The sequence below is a fragment of the Eumetopias jubatus genome, unplaced genomic scaffold (assembly GCF_037043125.1).
Source record: "Eumetopias jubatus isolate StellerSeaLion01/CBP00866 unplaced genomic scaffold, mEumJub1_p1.0 scaffold_8, whole genome shotgun sequence".
NCBI classification, from domain to species: domain Eukaryota; kingdom Metazoa; phylum Chordata; class Mammalia; order Carnivora; family Otariidae; genus Eumetopias; species Eumetopias jubatus.
Genome location: NW_028274814.1, coordinates 73,826,787 through 73,847,298, shown reverse-complemented (window position 1 = coordinate 73,847,298; position 20,512 = coordinate 73,826,787). Strand labels below are relative to the sequence as shown.

The following is a 20,512-nucleotide window of genomic DNA, read 5'->3' as shown; positions in this document are numbered from 1 at the left end:
TCTGGTAATTACTTAATACTCTTGCAGGATGATCACAGTAGTACCAGTTAAGATATAACTGTTTCCTGTCCCCTGAAAATACTTGTTCTAGGTAAGACACAAAGCTATCCATAGAAAGGGCAGTAACTGTTGTGACAATCTACCTGCAGTATTTGGAACACGTTTGTAGGGGCATGTCCCTGCCTAGTCTTGTTTAGGTAGGGCATCCTTTCCTTTGGTAGGTCTTCTCGTTTACAAGTGAATGGATGAATAAAGCCAATTACGATTAACTGCACTTATGAGAGGTATCAACAAAAATTAACAGGTTTCATTTTTATGAGAGTTATGCTCTTTGTACTCTGAGATTCTCTTATAAACTTATAGGACCTAGAGCTTTCCAGCTACATACTGTACTTAATTAATCCAATGGTTAAAACAGAGGTACTCATCTATCAATGGACAATTGGGTTGCTCCCATATCTTGGCTATTGTAAATAATCTTGCAATAAACAAAGAGGTGCAAGTCTTTTTGAATTAATGTTTTGGTTTTTTGGGGGGCAAAGAAGATGTGGTATATATATACAATGGGATATTACTCAGCCATAAAAAAGAATGAAATCTTGTCATTTGCAAAAACATTGGATGGACTTAGAGGATATATGCTAAGCAAAATAAGTGAGACACAGAAAGACAAATGTCATATGATTTCACTCGTATGTGTAATTTAACAAACAAAACAAACAAACAAAAAGAGACAAACAGAAACCCAGACTCTTAAATACAGAGAACAAACTGAGGGTCGATGGAGGGTACATGGGTGGGGGATGGGCTAAATGGGTGATGGGTATTAAGGATGGCACTTGTGATGTGCGTTGGGTATTATATGTAAGTGATGAACCACTAAATTCTACTCCTGAAACTAATATTACACTATATGTTAACTAACTAGAATTTAAATAAAAACTTAAATAAACAAACAAAAGCAAACAAAAGAGACAAACAAAAAAACAGACTCTTAAACACAGAGAACAAAATGGTGGTTGCCAGAGGGGAGGTGGGTGGGGAATGGGTGAAACAGACAAAGGAGATTAAGAGTACATTTATCCTGATGAGCACTGAGAAATGTATGAAATTGTGGAATCACTATATTGTGTGCCTGAAACTAATATAACACTGTATGTTAACTATACCTGAATAAAAAAAAAAATTAGAGATTTTATTTATTTGACAGAGAGAGAGAGAGAGAGCACAAGCAGCGGGAGTGGGAGAGGGAGAAGCAGACTCTCCGCTGAGCAGGGAGCCCGATGTGGGACTCCATCCCAGGACCCTGGGATCATGATCCAAGCTGAAGGCAGATGCTTAACTGACTGAGCCCACCTAGGCGCCCCCCAAAAAAATTTTAATGAAAACAAAAAATGAAAAAAGAAGTTACTCTCTTGACAGATGAACTCAGCATGAAATATGGTTTGTCTGTTTGTTGTAGGCTTATAATAATAATAAATACTAAAATGCAACATTAATTTTGTAGGTTCAATGAGGAAAATAAATGTAGAAAACTATTTTAAGAGGCCTAACTACACTTGTGGTGAGCATAGCATAACGTACAGAGATGTTGATTCATTATGTTGTACACCTGAAACTAATGTAAATTGGGTGTCAACTATACTCAAATAAAAAAATTAAATTAAAATAAAATAAAATAATATTAATAAAATATTATAAGATGTGTTGTGAAAAAAAGTTTTAAATAGAAAACAGTTGTTAAAAATATTTCATATGGTCTTCTGAGACTGGCCAGACAACATTCCTTACCTGAAAATTGCACATGTCAAAAACAACAGTCTTCACAAAATTATTTAGAACCTCACAAGGAAGTTTCTATTAATGTTATGAATGTATGTTTGTATACTTGTAACATATACAGATAGATAGGTATATATGTTATAAATAAATATTTCCTGGTGGACAGCCATCATTCATATTATAGTTGCATTAATTTTTCCCCTAAGGTAAACAGATATTGCATACAATCTCTAAATTTATCTGTATTCATGAATTTATTCCACTCAAGAGAGAAGTAACTCTCTTGCTCTAAACCCTTCAAACGCAGTGTCTATCCAACATTATGAAAGTTTTCCTCCATCTCATGCTTGAAATGGGTGAAGTTAAAATTTCTTACCATCCAGGCTGTGACAAAGTCCCCCATCCAGGTCCCTACTGCAGCTAATTTCATGAAACTTTCATTTCGGATGCCCATATAGTCTGTAATGATATATGCTCTGTGGAAACAAACACACAAGACATTGTCCATACTGAGAGAGCCGTATCAAAGTGTTCTGGTTCAGCAACACGCAAAGGGACTTCCCTCCCTTTCAACAAGCTCTCCTGCCTTTGTCTCATCACATATGCTTACAGATCTGAAAGGCTAGGGAGACTTCTGAGGGTGTCTGGGTCAGTTCCAATTAGATTTGAAGACTGACTGTGGTTCTACCAATTACCATGTGCATTTCATTTTCAAGCTGTAAGACTGACAACAGTTTTTGAAAAATCAAACAAATACTCAGTAAAGGCATCATTTCATGCTCACTCAGGTATGCAGAGTGTGGAAACGATTCCTGAATTAGAGTAACTTGAAAGGGAAGAGAAAAGTTCGCTTTTCCTTCAGTTCTGTTGACTCAGAACTATTGAAGGGGTACTGGGTCTAGGCTTTGGATAAAATATCATACCTGAATAATGGTCAAAAAATGTCCATTTCAGAAAATTTCCACAGAATAAAGAAACATAAAATTTGACTCAAATACATGTGGCTTAAATTATTACTTAAATAACAATAACCAGATTTAATTTCATCTCTTTTTGTGTCACAAATTCTTCTGCTTCCTATAACACCAATTCATGTTCTTCATGGTCCGAAGAGAGATTCAAAGGCACAACTGATCATTAAATACAAGTAACAAGACTATGCCTATTACATGTAATTTTTATTTCCTTTTCCTCACTTGATATTCAAGAAAATCTAAGAATTATTTTCCCATTGTATAATTTCTCCAGGAAAACTGGGACACAGGGAGATCATTTAACTTGCCCAATCAATACCACACAACTAATGAATGGTAATTAGGAATCAAATTTCTCTCTCTCTTTCTCTCTCAAGTTTTTTTTTTCTACTCAAAAATTTTTTTTACTTTAAATTTTGTTCCTTTTCTTAAACATGATAACACCTGTACAATTTAGAATATTAGTTAACCTTGATTCTTCTTAGATTAACTTTAAAACAAAATATAGCAGAAAATGATACGTTTGTTATTTAGTGAAACTACAAAGAATTTTTTGAAGTCATTGAGAAGTAAATCATCTCCAATTCAGTTTTTTTTTCCTGGAGTTCTTTCTTATAGTTTTGTTATCCGTAAAATAAACAAGTTTTTAAATAGTTTTACTTAACAAAAATAAACTTACGAATTCTTAAAAGCACTTTTTTCCACATACTTCATTCACCTACCTTAGAAGATCTTTATAAAAATCTTAAGATCTCACCTCAAAATTCTGAGTCTCTATTCCATAGGTTTCTATAATACCCAAAATAACTAAGCTGCTGGCTTACGATATTCCAGAGATCATTATAAGCACTTTAAATACAGTGTCTCCAATAGCTTCCAGGTGGCGCAATGAAATGTTATTATCCCCGTTTCACAGATATGGAATTGAGGCTTTGGAGAGTTTTTGCAACCTTCTCAAGGTCAAGCATCTAGCAAATGGACAAGGTTTGAATCTAAATTTGATTGACTCCCAAATCCAGACACTTAACCACTATGCTATATCTTCTTCCTACAAGAGTTAGTGAAATATAAAAAAAACACAAAGACTATCTACTCTATTCCCCAGTATTTTAGTAGACAATGAAGATCCAGACTTAACTTCCTTTGAGGATAATTCATAACAGAAGTCAAGAGTAGTATGCAGAAGCTGCAGCTCATCAGAGTCATCCTCAAGTGTTGGACTCCCACTGAGTTCACCAATCTAAGCAGCCTCCATGTGAAAGTCCACAAGTTAACTTGGACAGCTTGGTCTTAGTCCCTTCCGTATTACTACTGGTGAACAGTTCTTGGGCAATGAATTCAGCGTACGTTAGAGTATCAGCTCTCTTAACTGTCCAGCTCTTTCAATAACACTTATTTTGAAGGATGTGTTCAATGACACATTCCTACATGCCTACTTTGCCAATTAGTTCTAGAATACATTGAGCTAGGGTGGAAATTTCCGGGTACCTTCCTTGTGGTAACATAGGTATGTCTAAGAGAAGACATCATTCTCTAATTTCCGCATCTAAAAATAGGGATGAGATGGATAAGCTTGCAAGAGATTAATGATCCAGTCACGAACAACTAAAAAATATAAATAAAACATAAAAATTGCCCCCCAAAATCTGCTTAAAACAACCTGAAAGCTGATTAAGCAATGAGAACTAGAAAAACCAATTTATCAGATTGGAGGGAATTGTGGAAAGGTTAGCTATATTTTCCCTGGGGACATTTGCTGATTCGGCACGCAAAGCAAGAGGATGAGAATCTGGGCTTTGCCTGGGCAGAGGGAAGTCTCAATGAGCTAGAGAGACAAACATTAGGAATTTAAGGAACCAAGATCCTCATTTTGGAGGGGCCCAGAAGGAAGCATGATATACAGCTGGGTTTACTTTCAAGACATTTACCAAATTATGAATTATGTTCAGGGGGGAGGCTAAGAGACTAAGCAGAAAGTCTCTGAGAAGCATAGCAGAGGTTTAGCAATTTCACCACTTTGAGGAGACTATTGTATTTCAAAACCTGCCAGAAGGAATGGCCCAAGAGAATACACAGAGCAATGGGAGGCTAGAGAATACCAGAGATGGATGGGTCCTTACTGAAACTGAATCAGTCCTTACCTACTCCATTCCATGACTGGATTAAGGTGATCAGCTTCTATTCCTCCCATCTAACAGGAAAGAGTGAACATTTTCGGGATGAATAAAATATCATCTAGGTCCTCTACACATTTTTATACATAACAACCATCATTCATTTAAAAATTACTAGGATGTCAAGAAACAGGGCTATATCACCGAAAATCAAGAGAAAAAACAATGTCTAAAACTAGATAATAAGCTCCAGGAGGACAGAGAGTTATTTTGGCCATTCTTTTCACTGTTGATTCCCCAGCACTTAGAGCACCACCTGCATATAGTATGTTATCAATAAACATTTGCTTACTGTGTGAATTAATGAAGCAAACCAAGTTATTCATATTTTTTTCTATATGGTATGGGTAGATCTATGTATATTAAACCATAGAAACAGCAGTAAAGTAAGATCTGAACTGTGGGCATGTGGTGAGTACTGAATGCTATGGTAACAATGAAGATGAGATAGCACAATTTATGAAATAACTAATATGTATAAAAGGTAAGTAAGTATTCTAATTTTTGCTGCTTTAGACAAACATACAGAATTACAAATATGCAACCTGTCACAAAAATTTGGAAATACTAGTTCATTGATTTGCATACCATTAACAGTGACAACATTTCCTGTTCTGGTTGTAAAGGACAGAGTGTGCATACATTTATATCAGCAATGTTGGCCAGTTTAAATATCACATTGCTCTCTACAAAAGTGAAGTTGTGAAGCTTCATACCCAATGTTTTGGGGAGTGATTGAGAATTAAATGTTATTTGCTAGGAGGCACCATTAACGTTTTAGTTTTGTTTGGAGTTTTAGCTAATTATTTCAACCATTCATACATCTTTTGTTTGTTTTATACTTTACTTGTTATTTCTACTGTGCATAGATCTAGAAAATCTTGCAGTTCTACCAGCCTTCCAGGTAAATATCAATCATTGATATTTTCTTTAAAAATTCTAAATGAATTTCTTTACAGGCTGTAACTTCGGTTTTTATTTTTTGAGATCTCAAGTTTAACTGTCAAATCCATAACAGATGTGTGGAAACTTCAATATACAGGATCTTGGAAATGTTCATAATTATCAAAACAGCCTGAAAAGCTATCAAGACTATCGCAACTAAGTGAAAACTATGTGCTAAATGGGCATAAACTAATCAGATTCTAATGTGGGCTAAATAGTCAATAAAACTATAATCTAGTATATTGATCTTACAGGGGACAGTCTTGATCACTAGCAACAAAAGTTCTAGTTCACTTCAGTCTATTACTTATATGTACATGGATGTAGTCAATGCTAGGTGATTTAGGAGTTGAGTCTCTGAAAGTTTAACAGGAGGCAGTAAACATAGATCACCAAACCAATATGGATTCATGCTTCACTGAAGATCCATCTGTGCCCAGCTGGATTCATAATGTCACAGCTGTCTCTCCCAGCCATGTTTGGGCAACATAAACAAGATTGGGGGCTCCATACACAAGTAAATCATGGATAAGGAGTTGACTTAACATGAGTACAGTCCTGCATTAACACAATGAAACTAAAGCAAAAATTCTAAGCATTCTTGCAACATTGAGAAAAAAAAATCTGTCACTACAAAGCACCAAGAATTAAACCTAGATTTATTATATTAACCCTCTCTCACTCTTCTTGTATTTGTGATGAAATGATTAACAGCCTTCAATCTAGTCACTTAGTGAACTATTATCCAAATAACCACATTTTAGGGGCGCCTGGGTGGCTCAGTCGTTAAGCGTCTGCCTTCGGCTCAGGTCATGATCCCAGAGTCCTGGGTTCGAGCCCCACATCGGGCTCCCTGCTCCGCGGGAAGTCTGCTTCTCCCTCTCCCACTCCCCCTGCTTGTGTTCCCTCTCTCACTGTGTCTCTCTCTGTCAAATAAATAAATAAAATCTTAAAAAACAAAAACAAATAACCACATTTTAGTATTTTTGCTCAAAATTCTTAGTTCTTGCTTATTGAAAGGTTATTTTCTAAAAGATTTTATATATTTACTTGACAGAGAGAGAGAGAGAGAGAGAGAGTGAGAGAGGGAACACAAGCAGGGGGAGTGGGAGAGGGAGAAGCAGGCTTCCCGCTGAGCAGGAGCCCGATGTGGGGCTCGATCCCAGGACCCTGGGATCATGACCTAAGCCGAAGGCAGATGCTTGACAATTGAGCCACCCAGGCGCCCCTATTGAAAGGCTTTGATGGAACTCAATACATGTGTATGAACCTTCCAGGCAAGAGCTACGGTATGAACCTATGAAACAAGATGCATTGGAATGTCAAAATCCTGCAGACAATTAGTAGAAGTAGCCTGGAATAATTAAAATTGCATCTGGACCTAAAATGCTTACAGATAAAATGCCACCTCAAATTTCTCAACTTCAGCCACATATACCTTCTAATTTTTATAAGGAAGACATATATAAAAAGACTGTAGATGGAGTTTTCATTGAACCAATTCACCCTGTCTGTGAATATATTCACCATACATCAACCATTCCTTTCATCCCTTGCTTTGCTTCAGCCCATTCAGTGAAACTCAACTGTACTAGATATAGAAACCTTAGTGTATCAGTAATTCCTCCCCCTCCTTTACTCCTAACATTTGATTAATCACTAAGATTACTTCTGAAAGGCTCTCAAATCTATGCTGTTTTTCTGTCATCACTACTACCAATGTTTTAATCCTGTTCATAAACTCCTCTAATCTAAATAAAAGCCATGGCCTCCTATTTCCGACTCTGTATTGCCACTGTAGTGACCCCTGGGGAGGGAATACATTATAACAAAGAGCAGGAATCCTAGAACCAGAAAGTCACGGGTTTCCAAACTACCTCCCACTTTATGACCTGGGGAAAACGATCAACTTATTCCCTTATCTGTAGAGTGGGGATAAAAATATCTATTTCTCACACAGGTTTCCTGAGGATTGAGATTATTAGAGTTTTGAAAGAAGAATGTAAAGTTTCTCACACAATTTTGTAATAGGCATGTAAAACATGGCAGACCTCTAGCCTACTGACTCCCACTTTCTAAAATAATACAGTGGCTCCCACTGTCACAGAGTAGAGCATGGATAAGAAGACTGTCCACTCTCTGCCAAGCCATGCTTTCATTCAGACACCTCTCTCTTCAGGTCACAACCTCCTTTTATTAGACCCTCCACCTCACCACGGAATCAATCTCACCAAACACCCCACTATTCTATAATGTGCCTTAGTATCCTTTTTTTTTTAACCTTAGTAACTTTGTGTGCAGTGTTCTTTGGAACGTCACCCCCTTTCTTCTGGCCTGAGATCGCTAACTCAACCTAGCCACTGAGAAATCTCCTGCCATTACCCCCGAAAGCCATCCCTTCCCTGGTATGACCATAACTCTTTGAATATACTTCAGTATTAAATCATCTTCCTCAAGTATTTTAATGATTTTCTCACATTGCCCCTCTCTCCCACAAGACTTAGCTCATCAAGGATAAAGAGCATGTTTCATTTGGCCAAGTAAATTTTTTCCCAGCTTATAGCATGACTTAGGGATGTAATAAATATTTAAATGAATTAAGTAGTCAACTGATTAATTTAAAATTACTTAGATTATCTGACCCCAGGGCCAAACTAGGAAGAGGACAAAAGGATAAAAGATAAAAAAAGAATCTGCAATATAAGATAAACTAAAAATAAACATCAAAGATGAGTAGGCCATGTAATTATTAGGTTCTAACAAAGAACAGAATAGCATTGTATCATTTTTATTATCTCTTCTAGAATAAAAAGCTAGAGGCAAGGATTTAATCAAATCAAAATGAAGAACACATCCTTGACTTTCTGCGATTACATGTTGTAAATTAATTTGAATGTAATTTAGTTGACTAATAATGAAAAAAAGTAAAATATTGTAAAATCTCTGCATGGTATCTACAGAATCTTATTATTTTTTTAAAAGATTTTATTTATTTATTTGACAGAGAGAGACGCAGCGAGAGAGGGAACACAAGCAGGGGGAGTGGGAGAGGGGGAAGCAGGCTTCCCGCTGAGCAGGGAGCCCGACGCGAGGCTCGATCCCAGGACCCCGGGATCATGACCTGAGCCGAAGGCAGACGCCCAACCGACTGAGCCACCCAGGCGCCCCCAGAATCTTATTATTTAAAAGAATCTTTTTAAATTAAAAATAGAACTACCATATGACCCAGTAATTCCACTACTGGGCATTTACCCATAGAATATGAAAACACTAGTTCAAAAAAATATATGCACTCCTATATTTAATGCAACATTATTTACAATGGCCAAATTGAGGAAGCAGCCCAAGTGTCCATCCATAGATGAATGGACAAAGAAATTGTGGAATATTACTCAGCCATGACAAAGAATGAAATCTTGCCATTTGCAACAGCACTGATGGATCTAGAGAGTATAATAAATAGAAAATAAATCAGAGAAAGACAAACACCATATGATTTCACTCATATGTGGAATTTAAAAACAAAACAAATGATCAAAGAAAAAAGAGACAAACCAGATAAAAGACTCTTAAATATAGAGAACAGACTGATAGTTACCAGAGGGGAGGTGGGGGGAGGAGAAGGGTGAAATAGGTGATGGGGATTAAAGAGTACACCTACCATGATGAGCACTGAGTAATGTATAGAATTCCTGAATCACCATATTGTACCCCTGAAACTAACAGAACACTCTGTGTTATTCATACCGTAATTAAAATGAAAAATAACAATAAAAAATAAGTAAGTTACGGGGTTGTAATGTACAGTATGGTAACTATACTTAATAATACTGTATTGGATATTTGAAAGTTGCTAAGAGCGGGCGCCTGGGTGGCTCAGTTGGTTAAGTGACTGTCTTTGGCTCAGGTCATGATCCTGGAGTCCCGGGATCGAGTCCCGCATCAGGCTCCCCGCTCTGCGGGGAGTCTGCTTCTCCCTCTGACCCTCTTCCCTCTCGTGCTCTCTATCTCTCATTCTCTCTCTCTGTCTCTCAAATAAATAATAAAATAAAATCTTTAAAAAAAAAGAAAGTTGCTAAGAGCATAGATTTTTTTTTAAAAAAGAGATTGTACTTATTTATTTGAGAGGGCAAGAGAGCACAAGTGGCAGGGGGAGTGGGGATAGAGGGAGAGTTAGTAGAGGGAGAGGGAGAAGCAGACTCTCTGCTGAGCAGGGACCCCAACCCCAACACAGGAGCCAGGGATCGTGACCTGACCCAAAGGCAGATGCTTAACCAACTGAGCCACCCAGACACCCCAAGAGTGTAGATCTTAAAAATTCTCAACACAAGAAAAAAAAATTTTAACTATGTATAGTGATAGATGTTAACTAAGGTTATTGTGGTCATCATTTTGCAGCATATACAAATATCAAATCATTATGTTGTACACCTGAAACTAATATAATGTTGTATATCAATTATACCTCAATAAAAATTTAACAGAAAGACGGCAAAAAAAATAGTAAGTAAAAAAATAAAAGAATCCTTTTAAATGAGACTAGATATCAATATGTAGCTTTGTGCACCAATTTGCTGGCACCAACAATACAAGAGCTATACAGTAAAATACATTTCTTTTATTCATGTGAGAAAAGAAAGCAAATTTATTTCACTGCCTTTCAAATGGATACTGCCAACCTACATTTGTTGTTTGTTCTTTGAAGTCAAAATTCAGAAGTTTACCAGGCTATAAAATAATACAGCCTCAAAACTAATTTTAAAGTTACAGAATTTTTGTGGTTATACCCCAAGTTTCTATTTTACTTCACTTTTTTTTCCTCACCTTCACAAATACTCCAGGAATATGCAATCGAATTGGATGCCCAAAATGGGCCTATCTTCTACTTCTAATGAATTAAACACAGCTAAGACAACGTATCTTTTCTAAAGTCACTGGAAAAACAATAGAAACAATAAAAATGTAAAATCCTGAACTTTTTGCTAAGAGAGCCCCAATAAATCCCCACGGGAATCCAGAGAGCCACATATTACTTAAAATTAATTTCATATCTAACTTGATCACATTTTAATGTTAAATAACATTCAATGTGTTTATAACTATTCAGATAAAATATATCTGAATTGTAAAGTAATTGCGAGCTGAGCCAGAATGGCATTAATTAATTTATCTTACATAATGATACTTCCTTCCAAATTAATTAGGGAGGCATAAAATAACTTATAAATTCTGCTAAGATTCTGATGCTGCTCAAAAAACAAAAAGCAAGTTCAATTTTAATGGATGTTTTTCAATGAAGGTAAGTGTTCAGGGCTGTTAAAAGGTCAAAATAGATAAGAAATAATGGAACAAAAATGCTGGGACATAGATAGAATAAACTGGGCAGAAACTATAATTTTTCTACTGTGTCCAATAAAATAAAGAAACATGAAAAATGAGACTGTCTTTCTACTCCCTACACAATTTTCAAATTCAAAGCATAATTGCTTTGTGATAGTACGATAATTATTCTTTCCTTCTCTTCTCCTTCCCCTCCCCCTCCCCTTCTCCTTCTCTTTCTCCTCCTCCTCCTTCTTTTGGCTGTGAATTCAATCAGCTCTCATTCTTTTCCCCATGGCTGGCTACCAGCCAGCCATGGCTATTTCCCAGTCACTTATTCTCTATTCTTGTTGAAGACATTTTAGGCTCTAGTTATAGGAAGGGGGAAGGGGGCTATTTTCTCAACCAAAAACCCTTCTTGCAGCATGTGAATTTATATCAGATAAGCACCTACCTTATTTCTTTTCACTAAACAAGTAATTACTGATGTCTCCCTATATGCTAGACAATGAGCCTGATACTTATAAACTCAGTTTTCTGAAGGAAAGGAAATAGCACCTCAGAGCTAAGTCGTCACTTCCTACATTACCATCCAGTATTTCTTGTCTAATAATTTCCTCTGTCCTACAACCACCCTTCCCCAGTCAGGGTTCTAAGGGTAAGCTTAAGGACACATGTATACAACAATATCCAACTCTGTCACTGGCCTATTTTTTTTTTCCTTTTCTGGTAATTAGGAACCAAGATTCAAAGAGAAAAAGAAGGAAATCTTTATCCACAAGGTTGGATGAAAAAAAAAAAAACCGGAAGGTGTCCACATTCTGTCCTGTGCACTGGGGAACTCAAGTCTGCAGCAACAGAGAAGGGGGTATTGAACAGAAGAAGTGAGTCAGTACACTGACTCACTCAAAGGAGGAAAGAAGAAAGATAACAGAACATAGGTGGGTCTAATTCCACCATTTTCCACAGACCAGCTTCCTGTACTTGGGATTCCATGAGACACCTCCTGTTAATTTCTAATAATTACTGCCTCCCGTCTTTGTTCCTAAGCTCACTGGACTGAGCTTCCACTCATTGCAATGAAGAGAGTTGTAACCATTTGCCAAGAAAAAAATGTTAGTCTAAAAATGTGCTTTTGAATATTTAGTTCAATTTTAACAATACGAGAATCTTGTAAATCCTTTGGGAAAGGGATGCCATTAAATTGGCTAAAAGAAAAGAGTCACCAGTGTGGCTGATAAACTGATGTTCATTTTCAAATGACTCCTAAGAAGAACAAGGATAAATGCATTGAGCCCACTCTTTACCCCACTGCCTAAGACAACAGGTAGACTTTTAAATCTCAGTGTACTATTCACATGAACAAAATTCGTAAGTGTGCTGAAGTTCCGAGTGGCACCCGTTAAAAAAATGGGCATACACGCTCTAGATAAAACCAATCTGTTAGAATGTGTCTCCATTTCATGAGATGTGGGGCACCCTAGGAGAGTGTTAAACAAGTGACAATAAATGGTGGAGTAGCTGTGTGTTTAACAGATAAAAAGCTAGATAAAAAGGTTACACCTCTTAGCTTGCTGGTCTAAAAGGAACCTGATTTTGAAATAAAAAGTGTTGACAAAAGACAAAATAAGGATAAAGTGTAGCTTAGAGAGAGTGGAGGTTGCACTTTTGACATATCAAAGATTTTTACAGGGCTGCTACAAAGTGTCAGCAGAAGGTAACAAAAAGATCAGATGAAGCCGACATCATTTAGTGTAAAATAAAGAGCTGGAGAGAGTTTCACAGTAGCTTGGGAGGGGAGCTCTGGAATTGGGTTTGTCAATGATATGAGTGACTTGGGGTAGCCGATTTAGGACTCAAAAACCTTTCCAGGTGTCCAATTCTCTTGGGATGCTAAAGAGCACACACCTTTCACCCACAGCCAGCTCTGCACTTAGACCCTCTGTGTAAGAGCCAAGCCCACGGGGCATTTCTTTATCCTAACAATGCCTAACTATTATCAAATGCCCTTCAAATTAGAAATGACATGACTCTTATTGCTCCATAAATTTGCTCTGCAATTTTGCTAATTATATAGCTTCATTTGATTTAACAATAAAGAATTTCACGCTCTGCTTTGCAACGTGTGCTTCACAAGCTATATCATACCAGCCTACGGTATGAAAAAAAAAAAAAGGAAATAAAACCAAATTTCCACCCACCTTGTGAGCATTTCGGGCCCATCAAGTTCCTCCCAAATAATTCAATGAGTTTTCAGGAAGTCGTGCTGTTGAAATGAGTACTTTCAGCCACCATGGTGCTATTTTCCAGTTAATACTGCCAAAGATGGCCCCAAAGATCTCCTCTCTCCTAGTGATGCCCACCGAAGTCTCTGTTACTGCTACTCATGACATCAGTGTGTACCAAGGCCCAAAGATACTGACGTCTGTGCCAATGACAAGGAAGATACTGTTGCAGGTCCTATTATGGTGACCTATGTCACTTTCACCAATTCTGAGATCAATCACCAGTATACCCACATTACTACACTATGCCTGTGCCACCAAACGCCAATATCCACAGTGCTGCTGATTCCTTACAAACCCAATTACCCACAAAGATGATGGAGAAATGCCTCTCTGAACTTTTACTTGCTCACGTACAATAGCCTCATACCTTTGGATTCAGATGGGGCTAGAAATAAAATATGTTGTGCTTTATTCACAATACTTCCTTCCAACACCTGACCACTGTCCTTGAACTAAATGTCCCTGCTTCCACAGGGACATCTAACTTAGACCTTATTTCTCAGGAGCTTCTTTTGGTGCCCCATGTCACAGTAGTTCAAAGGGAGGGTTCCAGGTGTGAAGATAGGTTTCCCCTCTCCAGAAGGTACAGTCTAGGAATAAAAGAATCAAATCTGCAGAGTAGAAAAAGAGATGACAGAAAATGAGAAATTTTACTAAAGTTTTGGAAAGAAAATTAAGGGATGGTAATGAACATGGTTTTAGCTTTTTCTGCATGATTAAATCCTTCTGGGATGTACATTAAAGAGGGAGCTAAATTCTGCCTCTGAACCTCAACAATACTCAAGAACAGAAGGCTCAGTATTTCAGAAGGGGAGAGAGGGAAAGGACAGAACTGAAAACAGAAGTTGGAAATCCTGCATGATGAGTATAGTTAGACTACCAGGCACCCTCCCTCAGCCAATAAAAACGGGAAATGACTTTCAGCCCACCTAATGAAGATGGACATATGCTATCTGGAGAAGTTCAGGCAAAGAGCTAGATATTTTAGTTAAAATAGGAGCTATAAAAGTACAAGTTTGTATATATTATAATTAATATATGTATATTGTACTATATGTAATAATATATATAATACTGTATATGATATATTATAGAATATCTATAATATTGTATATTATAAGTTATATAATATTATATATCTGTGAGTCCCATTACCCACAATGCTGTTTGTCTGGGTTGAAAACATCTCAAACACCAGCCTTGCCCTCCCCAAAAAGCTTATTAACAATTGAGGTCTCCCAGTGAAATAGCTAAATGCTCATCAACCACAGCCCCCTTCCTCAAGAACTTCCTGTCATAAGCTTGTCTGTGCACAGAGACTTTCTACTCATCTTCTCATTGTCCCCTCTTAAAAATGAGCAGAGATTGGACATTACCATATATTTGAGAAAAATCTCTAACAAGACAAAAAAGCTCAAAACTAAACAAAAACGAGGCACCCAGAGGAAATGGACAAAGCGGAAAGTAGAGGAAAAGTGTGAGGACAGAATAAAGATATTTTTCACACCTCCAAAGTCAAAATTCAAATATATGCTGTCATAAAAAAAAAAACACATCTAAAAATAAGGCTACTTAAAGGTTGAAAGTAAGAGAGTAAAAAAAAAATTAAGCTGAAAAAGATAGCATGCAAACAATGACAAAAAATATATAGCTATTATGTATGTAAAATATATAACTGTTGTAACTATGATTATATCAAATTTTAAAGGCAAAACATACTATTATAGATTAAGAGGGAACCTTACTAATGACAAAAGGTTCAGCTCATCAGGAAGATACAATGTGCCCTTACACTACAGAAACTTACAATAAATTGACAAAGGGGTAAGAAAAAGTAGGTAAGTTCACACAGGTAATAGAAGATATCAACATATTTCTCTCAATAACCAATGAAACCAGCAGACAAAAAAATCAGTAAGGACATAAAGGATTTGAATGAGAGAATTAGCCAACTCTATCTATGGATATACATAAATGACTAACACCACAACTACAGAATATGCATTCTTTTAATGCAATAGGAACATTTAGAAATATAGACCGTAAACAATGCCACAAAGCAAGTCTCAAAAACTTTTAAATGACTGAATCTTACAGAGGATAGTCTTTGACCATAATGTAACTACATTATAAATCAATAATAAAAAGATGACAATCCCCGGATCTTTGGAAACCAAGAGACATGTGCCCAAATCACATGTGAGTTAAAATAAAAATCTCGGTGGGAAAGGGAAAATAATTTGAACTGGATAGTAATGAAAATATTGTGAGACTAAAACAATGCTTAAACTTTTAATTTTAACATATTAGAAAAGAAGAAATGCTAAATAAGCTAATGAATTCAGAATCCTCCTCAAGAAATTAGAGAAAAAAACAAAAGAAGCCCAAAAGATAAAAACAGTTAAAAATTTAAATAGAATTTAATTAAACAAGTAGTAAGAAAACAGAAACAATACAGTGGATAAACAAAGTTGGTCCTGTGAAAAGACCTAAAATTGATCACTCTCTAGCAAGACTGATCAAAATACCAAGAAAGAAGGCACCAACAGCCAATGTCAGAAATGAAAAAGGGACATTGCTACAGATCCTGCAGAGATTAAACAGAGTGCATTTTAATAAATTTAGATAAAAACAAATTTCTAGAAAAACTTTTATGAATTACCAAAAGGTACGTAGGAATAAAAAGCACTAAAAATAGATCTATAAGTATTCACAAAATTGAATTTATAATTAGAAAGCTTCTCACAAGAAAATTCCAGGCCCAGATGTATACATGGGCACCAAGAGAGATGTGCAGAGATGTTTATAGCACGTTATTTATAAATAGCCTCAAACCGGAAACAGCCTGAATATCTATCAACAGAAGAAAAGATAAATATATCACGGATTTGTCATACAACAGAGACTATTCAACAATGAAAACAAACCACTCTGATACAAAGCCTGGATGGATCTCAGAAACCATGACATAAATGAGGCCAGACAAAAAAGAGAGCTTACTGTATAATTACAAGTATACGAAGTTCAGAAACAGCAAAGCTAAACTGTAGTAATCGGGGAAGTATTATAAGAGTGAAGAGTATAAAAGTGAGAGAGTGGTTACTTTGGAGGGAGGGCAGGATACAGGGGTTTATTATCAGGAAAGACAGCCACAGGTCGTCTGGGATGCTGGCAATGTGCTTGTGTTTACACGTGAATGGTGATAACATGGATCACATGGGTGTTCACTTAAAAATATTTTATAACAATTTGCTATGCAATGATTAAGCTGTACATATGTGTTCTATGTACTTTTGTGTAGGTATGTTATTTCCATATTTTTTAAATGACAAAAACAATCATTATTATAGAAGAGGCTTAAGAAATGGTTGCTATTGGGACGCCTGGGTGGCTCAGTCGGTTAAGCGTCTGCCTTTGGCTCAGGTCATGATCCCAGGGTCCTGGGACTGAGCCCCATGCCAGGCTCCCTGCTCAGGGCTAGGGCTCCCTGCTCAGCGGGAAGTCTGCTTCTCCTCCCCGATTGCCCTTCCCCCCTACGCTCTATCTCTCTATCTCTCAAAAAAAAAATAAAATCTTAAAAAAAAAAAAGAAATGGTAGCTATTACTTCATTTTTTAAAAAATGTAACTTATTTATTTATTTATTTATCTATTTAGAGAGGGAGAAGAAAAGAGAGAATCTTAAGCAGACTCCATGTTCAGCAGGGAGCCTGACGTGGGGCTCGATCTCACGACCCTGAGACCATGACTTGAGCTGAAATCGGGAGTCAGACGCTTAGTCAACTGAACCACCCAGGTGTCCCGCCATTGCTGTCATTTTCTAGGAGAAACACTGGCATAGCAAAAAATCAACACAGCATCCATAATGTGGATCAGAGGTTGCTGCCAAAGTGAGAAGAGGAACAAGAGAAGAAGCCCGAAGTGTGATCAAGTCCACGTGTGTTATACTGCAATTAGTGAAACAGCCTGGCTTGAACAAGGACAATGTAAAGGAATAATAAAAGAGGAAACTGAAAATTAATGATGTAGTGAAGGGCACGGAGTGCCTACAATGTAATTTAGCCCAGTTTTAAAGCCTGTGGACAATTCGCATTTGGAATTTAGATGGCTTGAATTGCTTCCGTAAGGTGTTGAATCTTAAACATCTTTAAACATCTTTCTGCTTCTTACCTAATCATGCTTCTTGGTATCTCTTAATGGAAAAGTGAAGATACAGCCTTACCACATAGAAGGATTACCATTCTTACATACATAATGCCTGATAAGGTAGGGACTAAATCAAGTGCCATTTGAAAGACCCATAAAAATTTATATCTGCTTCATTTATTTCAAGGAGTGAAGCAGAAAGTCACCTCACAGCAGTTGGTCCCTCGGTTGCCTGAGAATCACTTGGGTAATTTCCCAGTAGCTCCCTGGGTTAAGATAAGAACATTCCTGGGGAAGGGGAGTGGGGAAAGTGTGATAAACTTCTGTGACTCCAGCAAAGCTCTCCAAGCCTCCTGACAGGCAGAGCTGGTCCCCAGGGCAGGGGAGTGCAGGGGCTTGTCAGCAAGAGCTGATGTCAGACCCAGTGGCAAGGAAAAATGATGAGGCCCCTCCAAACAGAACCGTGAGGAAAGTGGGTGGCCAAGCGGTCAACTTGGGCCTACCCATTCAGCAGCATGGGTAGGAGAGCTGGTTTCAGTATGACTGATGGGAGCTCTTCTGAACCCAGCCATTTGGGAGAAAGGGACACCCTCGCGGCTTATGCATGGTCTGGGCCAGGGAGGGCACCGTGCTGGACGTACAGGCAACTATTCAAGTACAAGCTTCAACAGCGACACCGTGTGGCAGCAAGACACAGGTAAGGTAGAAGAACCAGGTAGCGGAGCTTTCCTTATGGCTCGTACTTTTAACGGATCCCAGTGACCCCACATGGTCCTAGGTAAGGCACCAAGTTTAAGACCAATTGGGTGGATAAAACTTCAAAAGGGAGATTGGACTCCTTGCTAATGAATACAGGGAGAGGCTCCAAGCTGTTAATTAGAAAGGTTAAAATAAATCAGCCCAAAGTCAAAACTCTGAGTTTGTGAAGCATTCATGCCACCAACACATGATGCCAGAGGTTTCTGCAGAATCAGCTTAAATCTGCTTGGCATATATATCATTCCCCCACCACCGCCTCCAAATACTGAGAGTCAAGGTCCTGGGTGGGAATTAAAGGTCTCTTTGGGATTTCTCTTTAAGAGCCTCAGGTCCAAGGAACATACCTATCCCTGAAAGAATAGCCACTTAAGACAACTCCCAGTCATCTGCACCTTAACTTGCAGAAGAGAGTGAGCTATTTATTCAGTCTTTCAACAATATTGATTGAACACCTCCTCTATGCCAGGAACTGTGCTAGGTGCCGGGAATACAAAGATGAATAAGATGCTGTGATTACCATTTAGCAAATGAAAAAAGACACACAAACCAATCAACAGAGCCTGCTGTGGAAAATGCTCTAAGGGAGAGGACAGGCAGAGATGAGAGGCCCCCAGGTTTTCTGGTGTGAAGAGGGGGGCAGGTAGAACAGCAGGCTTCATAGAGGAGGGACAGAGGCGAGAACACGTGTCTGAAGTAGAAGCAACAAATGCACAAAGGCAAAGAGGGTGGAAGGCAGCACGCACGTGGAAGGGAGCAGCAAGGGCAGAGACAGCAAGGGAGGCCTGGCGGGAGCAGAGCTGCCTCCGGGAAGGCTCTGCACAGCCTCAGCGAGGTCGGCTTTGTAAAACATCAGGCAAATGGGAGCATCAGAACAACAGACCCCACTCTCCTATCCCAGGATCTTCCTGGATATTATCCATATGACATCTTCAAAATACTTTCCATTTAGGAAGCTGTATCAGTCAGGGTTCTCCAGAGAAACAGAACCAGTAGGAGATGATAGATGATAGATAGATAGATAGATAGATGATAGATAGATAGATAGATAGATAGATAGATAGATAGATAGATGCACACAAACACACACACACACACACACATATACACATAAATAAAGAGATTTCTTTCAAGAAATTGGTTGATGCAATTGCAGGGGCTGCAAGTCTGCAGTCTGCAGGGCAGGCTAGCAGGCCAGAATTCCCTGGGCAGGAGCTGATGTTGCAGTCTTTAGGAAGAATTTTTTTTTTCTTTCTGCAGTAAACCTGTTTTTGCTCTTCAGTCTTTCAAGATGGGGTTCACCCACATGATCAACAGCAAGCTCCTTTACTTAAAGTCAACTGATTTTAGATGTTAACCACATCTCAAAAGACCTTCACAGCAACATCTAGATTGGTGTTTGATTAAACAGCTAGGTCCTATAGGCAGGCGGGTTGACATGTAAACCAAACCATCACAGAAGCCAAACTCCTGATTGACATTTAGAGATAGATTTGCTTTTACATCAAAACATGCAACTCTCATCAGAATCTAATACATTTAAAAATCCCTATGGTTCTAATTTTAGGATTTAACACAGAATTCCTGTAACATTGCTCCACTTTCCCAAATACACACACATACACACTCACACACGTGCTCACACACACACACATTCACAGACACACAAATGCAAAATAGTTCCTCATCAAATAGAGATGATGCTTCTCATCAATATTCTAATTCATAAGTCAATACTGATTTAGCCATACCTTAATATTCTATAATGCAAACTGTGGGATTTCACAGGACTTCTGAAATTTTAATTCCATTTCCATGAATCCATACCTATACCTTAATCTCTGTAATGAGATCTGTTTTATTGATTCAACACAAGGGTCTGTAAGCTCTCTTTATCTTCTGGCTCCTTTCTGAAGTTCTTACTTACACTAGAATTATTTTTGCTGTCAAACATCAACATCCTGCCATTATTTTAAACAGCCAAGTGTTAAGGTAAATTACTTACATCCACATCCAACCAAAGAAGCACTCCTTTGAAACCCAAAGGTATTCACTTTTAACTCCTCTTAAATGAACAGGTCATGGTTTGACTGGGTATTTTTAATCAAATGACCTATTGTTTTCATTAAA

General features: G+C 37.8%; 1 protein-coding gene across 3 annotated transcripts in view; it reads right to left on the bottom strand.

Annotated features, from left to right (window-relative positions):
- Positions 1 to 20,512, bottom strand: part of TMEM117 (transmembrane protein 117) — a 452,362-nt gene that overhangs the window by 215,508 nt on the left and 216,342 nt on the right. For 2 of the 3 annotated variants that reach the window (XM_088025581.1, XM_028123175.2), the window contains exon 3: positions 2,159 to 2,258. The exons of the other annotated variant lie outside the window; for it this stretch is intronic. In XM_088025581.1, coding sequence (XP_087881707.1) covers positions 2,159 to 2,258 — 100 coding nt within the window. The remainder of the gene's footprint in view (positions 1 to 2,158; positions 2,259 to 20,512) is intronic. 3 annotated transcript variants of the gene reach the window in all.